Source organism: Lagenorhynchus albirostris, chromosome 17 (assembly GCF_949774975.1).
Source record: "Lagenorhynchus albirostris chromosome 17, mLagAlb1.1, whole genome shotgun sequence".
In the NCBI taxonomy this organism is placed as follows: domain Eukaryota; kingdom Metazoa; phylum Chordata; class Mammalia; order Artiodactyla; family Delphinidae; genus Lagenorhynchus; species Lagenorhynchus albirostris.
The window spans coordinates 36,916,256-36,928,625 of NC_083111.1; the positions used below are offsets into that span (position 1 = coordinate 36,916,256).

Here is a 12,370-nt window from a genome sequence, read left to right on the forward strand (position 1 = left end):
ATCTTACTTCAACAGATGACTCATCAGTTTTTTAAGAAAAACATTCAAAAAGAAAAGAAATCTAGATATGACCCCTGAGTGTTCATGTAATAACAGCATTTTTGCTCAAATAAGTAATGCATGCCCTAAGTCCTCCCAAGCTCAGCATGTGATTCCAATTCTACACACATTCCTCTAAGAATGATATTAAGCTGATTTATTTCATGTGAATTTCAAAGCAAGTTGTTCCTTAAGTAATTGATAAATTCTTCTCCACATTAATACAGTCTTGTGATACCTTAACCAATGGTAGAATATCTAGACATTCAATACTTCTTTATTATTAGCAAAATATTGCCATTGTTCTAAAATAATTAACCAACCAAGCAAATCACTTGAGCAAAATCCTTACCCTTTCTAACAGTTCCTCATCTATAAAATGAGGATAATAATTCTTGCTAGCCAGGATTTTTGTAAAGATTACAGCTAATATATATGTGTACACAAAGCAACAATCACTGTGCTTAGCACACAATCTGCTAATCATTAGAAGTTTTTTATTTTCTAAAATATTTTTAAAATCTAATTTAATGTTCTTCATAAAGATATATGCAATTTAATTGTCTTCATTTTGTGAAAATACAGATAACATACAGAAATATGGATTATTCACACACACGTGTATTTGTATGACCCTGAAGTATATATTTTTCTGTGCACTTATTTTGGGTTATCCACTTTGCTTCTCCATGTACAGACTTGTCCTGGATTCAGCTAAGTTAAGCATTCATATGATTAATTTCACAAATAAATAAAAAAGGAAATATCTGTTCCTTTGAAGCTAGAAATGTGCTGTAAAGAAGTTATTCCCACAGGATTATATTTAGCTGGAATCAGATCTAGCACAAATAAATGGAGATATTTTGTTACATATATTCTACTTCTCAGACACTTTTTAATTCTTTCCTCCTATAAACCACTCTTAGGATTATTTTACTCTCAAAATAGATATAGTATTTATATTATTCTAAGGATCACAAAAATGTAACTATGAGCTGATATTTTTTATTTTAAATATTAATTATCAAAACATTCCAGTCTAATTTCCTTTGCTTACTTTCCACACATGTAAGTGGAAAACAGTAATTTTTGAATTAAAATTTCATTATCAAAATAGATGCTGTGGGGGCTTCCCTGGTGGCACAGTGGTTGAGAGTCCGCCTGCCGATGCAGGGGACATGGGTTCGTGCCCCGGTCCGGGAAGATCTCACATGCCGCAGAGCGGCTGGGCCCGTGAGCCATGGCCACTGAGCCTGCGCGTCCAGAGCCTATGCTCCCCAACAGGAGAGGCCACAACAGTGAGAGGCCCGTGTACCGCAAGAAAAAAAAAAAAATAGATGCTGTGCAGAAAAGAGTATAGCAGGCCTAACACTGCTATCCTTAGACAAGTTGGCTTGTAAGGTAAGCCCTTGGCTGACACCTGGGAACTTAGATTTCAAAAAAGTTCTAACTATTCCCTTACTGATAAGAGTGGGTTGCTATACCTAAATTACTTGTACAACCAATATGGCTTATGCCAAATACCTGCTTTCCTTCTGGGAATATGGAATTGTGGCATGCGCTATGCAGCAGGTGCCTATGTGACCAGCTCCAATTAGACCTAATAAGCTTCTCTGGTCAAAAACATTTCACATATGTTGTAACAATTCATTGCTGGAGGAATGAAGTCCTGTTATGACTCCACTGGGAGAGGACTCTTAGAAGCTTGCTCCTGGTTTCCTCCAGATTTTGCCCCATATGCCTTTTTCTTTTGCTGATTTTGTTTTGCATACTTTCACCATAAAGCTGTGAGTATAACTGTATACTAAGTCCTATTAGTTCTCCTAGAAAGTCAAAAAATCTTAGGGTGACTTGGGGTCTCCCAACATAGATGGCATAAAATGTCTTTAATCAAAATGTCTTCTAGTTTCTCCCATTTTTATATTGCCTTTTGTTATTTTCCTTAGGTACACCATTTAGGAATACAGAGAAATTGACTGAAGAGAGATAAATAATTATAAAAACTTTGCCATCCAACTTCCTAATTATAAACCCCCCAAAATTTGGTTTTCTCCAAGATTACAGTCCATTTTTTTATACAGTCCATTTTAAAAATATAAATTTTAGATTATTTGCAACAGATTATAACCACTTAGCACATTTGAAAATCATTACCAGGTTACTGATAATTTTAGTAATTTTCACTTTCTCTAAAGGTAAATTGATTTACCTTTAGAGAATAGATAATCCCAATCATTTCAATTTCAAAATGGAACATATTAATCAGTCCAAAGACGTCTTTTTTTTAGTCTTGAAAAGCATAAACATGTTAACCATACATTCATCCCATAGTATGTCTTAAAGTCAAAATTTACTTAAGTGAGAATTCTGAACTCTTTAAATTTTTCTCAAATATTTCCCAACATTATTTCCAGGGGTACAGAACTTACATTTTTTTGCAGTGTGGGCATTTTGCCAGAGTGTTGAACCTCAGTTCCATCCACTGTAAAACAAATAAGAAGAGAGGTTGAAAACAAAAACTGAAAACTGTCCAATCTGATAAGATGTTTCTTTTAGTTCAAATGTCCTCAGGGATCACAGCAGAAGCCATCAACCTTTTCATAGTTATATGAGCTTTTCCCCTCCAACACATCTCCCCCTCCCTTAAAATAAAGGTTGGGATTCCCCTCTGAAACAGTTCCCATGATTTTTTCAAGGTTCTGATGCAATCTAGGTTTGCTTTACAATGAAAGCTGGATGTAATGTTGAAATTCGGGTCATTTCATTCACCTTTCTGTTTCAGTCCACTGCCAGAAAATAAAAACGTATTTCATGTACCTTCAATGTTGTTTTTCCTCTAAATATTGATGATTAGCTTTTTAAATGCATGAGTATTCAGACTCATTACTAAAAATGCAACTATTCTATTTATGTAGAAAATGCACAAAGTAAATAAACTAAACAAATTAGATACAGGTAGAACTAATGTCAGGAAGCTGCTTTCTGTTCTATAGTAGCTTATTCTATGTAACAAAATACATTTCTTCTACAGACAACTTTCTTTCAATTTTCTTCCCTGTAATGTAGGTAACAAAATGGGTTACCTTCCTCACAGTATTGTTATTCAGATGCTTGGAACAGTTTACTGGTAGTAAAGTCTTTGAAAGGAGGTACAATATACATTTAAAGTAAAACTTAAAAATTAAAAAAAAATAAAGTAACTCTTTACTACAAAAAATATATTTCAAAATACTTTCCTCACCTTCCATCATTTGCTTTTCTATATATCTTCTTATAAAGTGTATATTTCTTTTGTATAATTCCGTTTAGTACATTAGCAGTTTTATCAACATAACTTTTCTTTTACTAAAATTAATTTTTGCTTAGGATTCCAGGTCACTCAGTTTTCTTCATAACTCTCAAGTTCTAGGTATAGTAGGGTTTCAATAAGTTATGCATATTCAAATGTTTTCCACATAATAGAGGAAAACTTTCAGAAAGTGTCTGTTACTTGACTATTTTTTCTTTTTAATTTTTTAATGATTAGCTTTTAAAAAAGAACAAAAATAAATCTGAGTTTGTTTGGACTTCTTTTTCTTCATTTTTATTTCAAACCTCCTGAAAGTTACTTAACCTTGAAATAATCTCTCTCAGTCACAGTAGGAATATAGAGTCCCAAGGTAAATAAACTAGAAATGAAACTTTACATGAATGTTCACTCTTTTCACAATGATTATTTTTCAATATCTAGAATGTCAAATGAAGGCTACATTGTTTTTCAAGAAGCCTTAACTCTTTCTTTTATCATTTATTTTATAACAAGTTAATTTATTCTTAATAGTAAAAATGCTTAAATTAATGTGCTAAACAGATTTACATAGATTTCTACAGAAATTGGCACAGAACAGTAAGAAGTGAAGAATACAGAAATCTTACTAAGTACTTTTTCATGTTTTTGAAATTAGTTTTAGGATAGTTGTTGAACTTGTAATGTCATTTCAAATTTTATTTCTAAATAACAAACTTAAGTTTTTCATTGTTAAGAGAAGCAAAGTGGCTGAGGAAGCAATTATGAAACCCTTAAGAGAAGAGTAACTCAAAATCCAAGCTTGAAGGCTAACACACTGGCACAGAAAATCTAGAATTTTAGATGACCAACCTATGGGAGATTATTTAGTCCAATTTTATCATTTTAGCACAGATTATATATGATAAATTCAATTATTACTAACAAACAACTAAGACTCTGTTGTATGATTAGTAAGTTATACAGCCAGCAACCTAACACATCTGGTTTTGTTGTTATCTGTAAGTACTCATTTAAATGCAGCAAACTAAAAATAGAAAAATATTTATTATTAGAAATGTTTGTCATAATCTATTTGAATGAATGCAAATACCTGTGCTTTTGAAAGGATTTACTACTATTCTCTTGTCTAAAATGCAGCCTCTGCACTCTTAAAATTTTACTGCCAAACCTTGAAGTGACAATAGAAAAAAAATCTAATTTTCCTGTTTTTTAATTGGATAAATTTGATATGTAGCACTGTACAAATTTAATGTATATAGTCTACTACTTTGATATATATATATCTTGTAACGTGGTTGCCGCTATAGTGATATTTATCAATTACATAATTATAGTACAATATTATTGTCTCTATTCATTATTCTGTGTATTAGATCCCTGTGACTTATTTATTGTTACAAGTTTGTACTATCAATCTTATCCTCCACCTCCCATTCTCTGGTAGCCACCATTTTCCTGTTTTTCACAGGTTTGATTTTTTTATATTCTAAATATAAGGGGTATCATACAGTACTCGTCTTTCTCTGACTGACTCATCTCGCTTAGCAAAATGTGCTCAAGGTCCCTCTATGTTGTCACAAATGGCAGGAGATCCTCCTTTCCCATGGCTGAATAATATTCCATTGTGTATATATGTACCACATCTTTTTTATCCATTTATCCATTGTGGACATTTGCGCTGTTTCCATATTTTGGTTATTGTGAAAAATAGATAGATATTTTCTATCAGAACGATTAAAAGCAACTTCTCTAAAACCCAATTATTTTTAGTAGAGGTCTTCCAATATTTGGCTTATTTCTAACCATTCTGTATAACAGATAAACTTAGTTTCCCCAAGATATATTTTTAAATCGATTTTAGAAGGCATGTAAGAAAGGTATACTGCTAAAACTAGTACCCTACTAGGTTTTATTTTTTAATGGATACAATAGGCAACTGGTGTGATTATTTTAAAGTATGTTCAAGTTAAAACTGCTGCCACTCTCTGCTAAGCCACCAAACCATAGAACCCTATGAACTAGTGAAGAAAATCTGACCCTGTCTGAAGGTACTACACTGGCCCACTTCAGGGCAAAGTTTGAGCCATCATCTATGATTCAGGCACATATTGTAGATTTTATTGGAAACTGTCAACTCTACGCAGAATGTGGACCTGCCTTTCAACAGCAACAGTGAATACCTGCCCCACATAGATGCAATATTAAACTCTCTGCTGTTCAGTTGTCTTAAGAAACTTCTTTACATTCATGGAGGACTAGCTTGCATTACCTGTATTCTTCTGGAAAATTATTTTCTTTTTTCTTTCTTTTTTTTTTTTTTTTTTTTGCGGTACGCGGGCCTCTCACTGTTGTGGCCTCTCCCATTGTGGAGCACAGGCTCCGGACGCGCAGGCTCAGCGGCCATGGCTCACGGGCCTAGCCGCTCTGCGGCATGTGGGATCTTCCCGGACCGGGGCACGAACCCATGTCCCCTGCATCGGCAGGCGGACTCTCAACCACTGCACCACCAGGGAAGCCCCTGGAAAATTATTTTCTAAGCAATGTCTCCTAAAACATTGGTCTGGCTAGGCAATCCCCTCAAAATTGCTTGCACATACTAGATAAAACTTCTTCTTGGACTTTAACATTATTTATTTAACATAAGAAATTAAGTTTAATTAATTTAATTATAATAATTAAGTTTATTATTTAACATTGTTTAATTATTATTATTTTAACATATTACATAATAAAAGTGCTAAAGAATATAACTATAAAAATTCTGCTTGATTTTTTTTTTTTTTTTGGCGATACGCAGGCCTCTCACTGTTGTGGCCTCTCCCGTTGCGGAGCACAGGCTCCGGACTCGCAGGCTCATTGGCCATGGCTCACGGGCCCAGCCGCTCCGCGGCATGTGGGATCCTCCCGGACCGGGGCACGAACCCGTGTCCCCTGTATCCGCAGGCGGACTCTCAACCACTGTGCCACCAGGGAAGCCCTCTGCTTAATTTTTTTATCCTAGCAATTCCCAATGATCCTGGAACTCTTTACTGGCATAACACTTATTATTATCCTATAAAATGAGTGTTCTAATGAATACACTTTGGAAAACACAAATCTAGCTTTTCTCAACATTATCCATGGTTCCAGCCAGGCTGTTAAATTAATACTGTGAAGTGAATTCCTAGTAAATTTAATTTTAGCATTAGAACAGTGATAATTATATTACATTGTATTATGTTATTATAAATGAAGAATATTGTTGAGGACACAGTCCATTATAGTGTTGTTTTATCTTAATCCATGGGAATAATTCTCTCTTAGGTCTCAGTATTCCAGTAAAAGCTCCTATGGGAACTTTTATGAAAACTTCACAAATATCTTATAATACAGCAGTCCCCAACCTTTCTGGCACCAGGGACCGGTTCGTGGAAGACAATTTTTCCATGGACCGGGGGGAGGGGGGGAAGGGATGGTTTCGGTATGATTCAAGCACATTATATTTATTGTGCATTTTGTTTCTATTATCATTACATTGTAATATATAATGAAATAATTATACAACTCACCATAATGCAGAATCAGTGGAAGCCCTGAGCTTGTTTTCCTGCAAATAGATGGTCCCATCAGGGGGTGATGGGAGACAGTGACACCGGAAGTGTGTTGCTTCTGTCCAGTCTACTCTGTAATCTCGTTTTGGTTGCTGTCACTGCAGAAAACCCTGCTTCACAAAGACAGGATGTTGGAAATGGAAGCAGGCTTTTCAGTGCTTTTGTGGCAATCTCAGGATATTCTGCCTTGACTTTAATCCAGAACGTATGGAGATTTGAAGTTGTCTCAAACATACTTTTAAGGCCACCGTCATCTTCAGTCTGAAGCAGTTGATCCTCTTCTAGCATGGACAAAATTGATTCACCTGGCTTATTCACAAATGGGTCACAGATTCATTCCTTCCCAATTCAGGGGTCTTTTCTGGTTGGCAAGTAATGCTCAAACTCTTTTGATCATTTTTAGATAGGTGATCATGCACCAGCTGGGAAAAAGAAGGCCCTGGCTCAGTCTCTTTCAAAATTTCTGCTAATGTTTGAAACATGTCAAAAACCCCAATGTTCACTCGTCGCCCCCATAATTCCAGTTTGGCTTTGAATGTAGCCACTTTATCTGCCAAATTGAACACAGTTGTCATTCTCCCCTGAAGTGACAGATTGAGTTCGTTGACCAGGTTGAATATGTCACACAAGTAAGCAAGTTTTGCAACCCATTCTGTGTCACTGAAATGTGCAGCCAGTGGTGGCTTTTTCTAAAAGAAATCTCTGGAGCGGCTCTCGTAACTCAGAAACTCTGGTCAGTGATCTACGTTTAGAAAGCCATCTCACTTCTCTGTATAAGAGAAGACCTGTGTGCTCTGTATCCATCTCCTCACAGAGCCACGCAAACAGATGTGAGTTAAGAGCATGTACTTTAATGTGGTTGATAATTTTAATCACATCCTGCAAAACGTTGTTAAATTCAGGTGATATTTTTCAGCTAGCCAGAATTTCTCTATGGATGACACAGTGTGTAGACTCACATTCAGAAGCGACCTCCTTGACCAGAGTAGTGAAACCAGAAAGCCGTCCAGTCACTGCAGCTGCTCCGTCTGCATATCCAGACACAAAATGACCAATTCAGTTTTCCTGATATGTAATCATTCAAAAACTTGAATAGTTCTACGGCTGTGGTGTTGACTGGCAACAAAATTGCACATAACATACACTTATGCACATCCTCCTGAAAAATATATCACACAAAAGCGATCATTGTTGCCTTGCTGTCAACATCGGTAGACTCGTCAACCTGGATTGCATACCACGGTGACTCATTAATTCTCTCTGACAATTGTGCCTCAATATCCTCTGCTAATCCATCTAGTTATGGTATTAGCTGAAAGAGGAACACGCATCACCCTCTGAATTGCAGCCTCTCCTAAAAGTTCACGACAAACGTCCTTATCAGTAGGCAGGATCAACTCTTCACCAATAGTAAAGGGCTTCTTAGCTTTAGCAATGCGGTTAGCCACTAAGAATGATGCTCTCAATGCAGACACATTTGATGAAGTGGTGGCCTTCAATAATTGCTTCTGTTCTTCATGTTCACATTTTTTTCTTTTGAAAAACTCCAAAGACTTGTCTTTTAATGCAGGGTGCTTGGTCTCCCTGTGGTGAAGCAGCTTTGAAGGTTTCATGGCTTCGTTGGCTAGCTGGTCGCCACATATTATACAAAGCAGACTTGCAGAATGTGAATCACCTGTGGCAATGAACCTATAATTTAAGTAGGACTCTTGGTATTTTCTTTTAAATGCAGCTTTCTTTTCGTTGGCAGTATTGGAGTCTTCTGCTGTCTAATCATTGGGTCTCTCCCCCTTTTCAAAGAAGCTCTCCAGCAACATTTGTTTTTTACTCATTTTGGCTAGGGTTAGCTTGTGGGCTTACCAAAACTGTGACTGAGACAAGTGTGCAGCGTGAGAAAGAGGCGCAGATGGAAGTGGTAGACAAAATAATGGGCGGGCCATGCACGGACTAAAATAAGTGTAAGATTCTGACTTAAAGCCTGCCATTAGATGCAGCTGTACAACTAAAGTACATCAACTCACTTGCCACTATAATGCCTGCCACCAGATGCAGCTTAATTGTCACTTGCCACTCACTGATAGGGTTTTGATATGAGTCTGCAAGCAATTGATTTATTATGGTCTTTGTGCCATCAAACTTCTCTGCTAATGATAATCTGTATTTGCAGCCACTCCCCCGCGCTAGCATTGCTGCCTTAGCTCCACCTCAGATCATTAGGCATTAGATTCTCATAAGGAACTCGCAACCCAGATCCCTCGTGTGCGCAGTTCATAGTAGGGTTTGCACTCCTGTGAGAATCTAATGCTGCTGCTGATCTGACGGGACGCAGAGCTCAGGCAGTAATGCAAGCAATGGGGAGCAGCTGTAAATACAGATGAAGCTTCTCTCGCTGGCCTGCTGCTCACCTCCTGCTGTACGGCCCAGTTCCTAACAGGCCACAGATGACTATCAGTCCGTGACCCGGGAGTTGGGGACCCCTGTTGTAATAGATTATGTTTTCCTCTTTTCATTAACCATAGAAGGCTCATAGCTAACATTCAGTAAAATTTTAACAACTGCACAGGAATAAATATTATGCATACTTATACACTTACGCATGACTTCATCATATTTCTGTCCTATTTTTCATTCTCCCTGACCATTTCATATTTTATTTTTCAATGCTATTGGACTTTGTAATTTTTCTCAATTGCTTTTGGGCCTTGTAAGCCAAGGCTGAAACAAAGTATGGAATAAATAGATGAATTATCCTATTAGTTAAAAACTTGAAGGGCAAAGAATACTACAAAGGATATAAGATTACTTGGATCAGCGTAATAACAAGGATAAGGTGAAGTTCTCAAGTCAAAATTAAGAGTTTCCAGGTCTGTTTATTTTTTATTTTTTTTGCTGTACGCAGGCCTCTCACTGTTGTGGCCTCTCCCGTTGTGGAGCACAGGTTCCGGACGCGCAGGCTCAGCGGCCATGGCTCATGGGCCCAACCGCTCCGCGGAATGTGGGATCTTCCCGGACCGGGGCATGAACTCGTGTCCCCTGCATCGGCAGGCGGGCGCTCAACCACCGCGCCACCAGGGAAGCCCCAGGTTTGTTTATTTTTTGTAACACGCAGTATCTCTCATTAGTCTGAAACTCTCCAAGGTAATAGCCACCCTAAAGGTATGTACTCTGTTCTAGTCACCAAAAACTTTGTTTTCTGGGAATTTTGAAATAATCTTTAAATACCACACGTTAATCCAAAACACCCTTTCCTGCCAAAGACTTAAAGTTTTAAAATCATAATTACTATGCTAATATGATTCGGGTGCCTGCACTGAATATTAAGTAAGAAGGAGCTTACTTTTAGAAGTTCATTTCTGACTTGCAAATTACTTTAGTAATTTTCTTCTGTGGAGAAAATATCTAAATGCATATATTTTAATAAAAGCCATGTCACACACATCTATCTAACCTCTCAACTTGGATCATTCTCTAGAATTCACTTCCAGATGATTTCAAAAACTTAAATATAAACCTTTGTAAGAGTTGTCTTTAATTTTACTTTTTTCCTCATTCCCTCATCTCTACTAATATCAGTATAGCCAATTCTTTCTCAAATTCTTTATGGTATTCATGACCATCATCATCACTTTTCTGAATAATAAAACCTAAATATCTGGTCTTGTGTTTCTTCAGGCTTGCCCATATGCAATCTATTATAGTCATAGCATCAATACACACAAAATTAATTATAAAGCCCTGCTTTAGCTTTCCATTACTCTTAGGATAATTTCACTTCCTCTAGTCTAGATGCTTCCATATGTACACTAAGAACACTCCATATTTCTCTGCTTTAGCCTAACTAGATTTCATATAATTCTTGTTTTAATTGTCTTTCTCCTATTAGACTGGAAAAATCCCGTAAGGGCAGGGACTTCCTGTTTTCCCAGCATGTAGCCCAGTGTCTGGTACACACTCAATATATATGTTTGAAAAAATGAAATGGGCTCACTTACAATGTGTCTTATAAGGCCTATCCATGCCAAGGATTTGGAATATAAAACATAACTGGGCAAAAATGCAAATGCAAGGTAATTGTGGAAGGGAACTCACTGAAGTAAGCTGAAAAAATCTATTTTGAAGAGTTTTAAATGATATTTCAAATGAAATATGCTTGCATATAACAAAGAAAATGATAGTAAATATATTTTATTTATATTTAAATTAGTCGATTAATTCATATACATCAATACTTACAGAGGGAGTAATCCTATAGTAAATCAATGGTGATTTCTTTTTCAACATCTAAATATTTTCCTTTTATTTATTTATTTATTTTTAAATCTTTATTCAAGTAAAATTGCTTTACAATGGTATGTTAGTTTCTGCCTTATAACAAAGTGAATTAACTATACATATACATATATCCCCATACCTCCTCCATCTTGTGTCTCCCTCCCACCCTCCCTATCCCACCTCTCTAGTTGGTCACAAAGCACTGAGCTAATCTCCCTGTCCTATGTGGCTGCTTCCCACTAGCTATCTATTTTACATTTGGTAGTGTATATATGTCCATGCCACTCTCTTTGTCCCAGCTTACCCTTCCCACTCCCTGTGTCCTCAAGTCCACTCTCTATGTCTGCGTCTTTCTTCCTGTCCTGTCTCTAGGTTCTTCACAATCAATTTTTTTTTTAGAGTCTATATATATATGTGTTAGCATATGGTATTAGTTTTTCTCTTTCTGACTTAATTCACCCTGTATGACAGACTCTAGGTCCACCCACCTCACTACAAATAACTCAATTTCGTTTCTTTTTATGGCTGAGTAATATTCCTCTGTATATGTGTGCTACATCTTCTTTATCCATTCATCTGTCGATGGACACTTAGGTTGCTTCCATGTCCTGGCTATTGTAAATAGTGTTGCAATGAACATTGTGGTACATGACTCTTTTTGAATTATGGTTTTCTCAGGGTATATGCCCAGTAGTGGAATTTCTGGGTCATATGGTAGTTCTATTTTTAGTTTTTTAAGGAACCTCTATACTGTTCTCCATAGTGGCTGTATCAATTTACATTCCCACCAATAGTGCAAGAGGGTTCCCTTTTCTCCACACCCTCTCCAGCATTTATTGTTTGTAGGTTTTTTTGTTTGTTTGTTTGTTTTTTTGCGGGACGCGGGCCTCTCACTGTTGTGGCCTCTCCCGTTGCGGAGCACAGGCTCCGGACGCGCAGGCTCAGTGGCCATGGATCACGGGCCTAGCCGCTCCGCGGCACGTGGGATCTTCCCGGACCAGGGCATGAACCCGTGTTCCCTGCATCGGCAGGCAGACTCTCAACCACTGCACCACCAGGGAAGCCCCTGTTTGTAGGATTTTTGATGATGGCCATTCTGACTGGTGTTAGGTGATACCTCACTGTAGTTTTGATTTGCATTTCTCTAATGATTACTGACATTGAGCATCCTATCATGTGT

At 37.1% G+C, this 12,370-nt stretch overlaps 1 protein-coding gene across 1 annotated transcript in view; it reads right to left on the reverse strand.

Moving 5' to 3' along the window:
* PIP4P2 (phosphatidylinositol-4,5-bisphosphate 4-phosphatase 2) overlaps positions 1-12,370 on the reverse strand; it is an 84,379-nt gene that overhangs the window by 20,153 nt on the left and 51,856 nt on the right. The window contains exon 5 of the mRNA XM_060127625.1: positions 2,469-2,521. Coding sequence (XP_059983608.1) covers positions 2,469-2,521 — 53 coding nt within the window. The remainder of the gene's footprint in view (positions 1-2,468; positions 2,522-12,370) is intronic.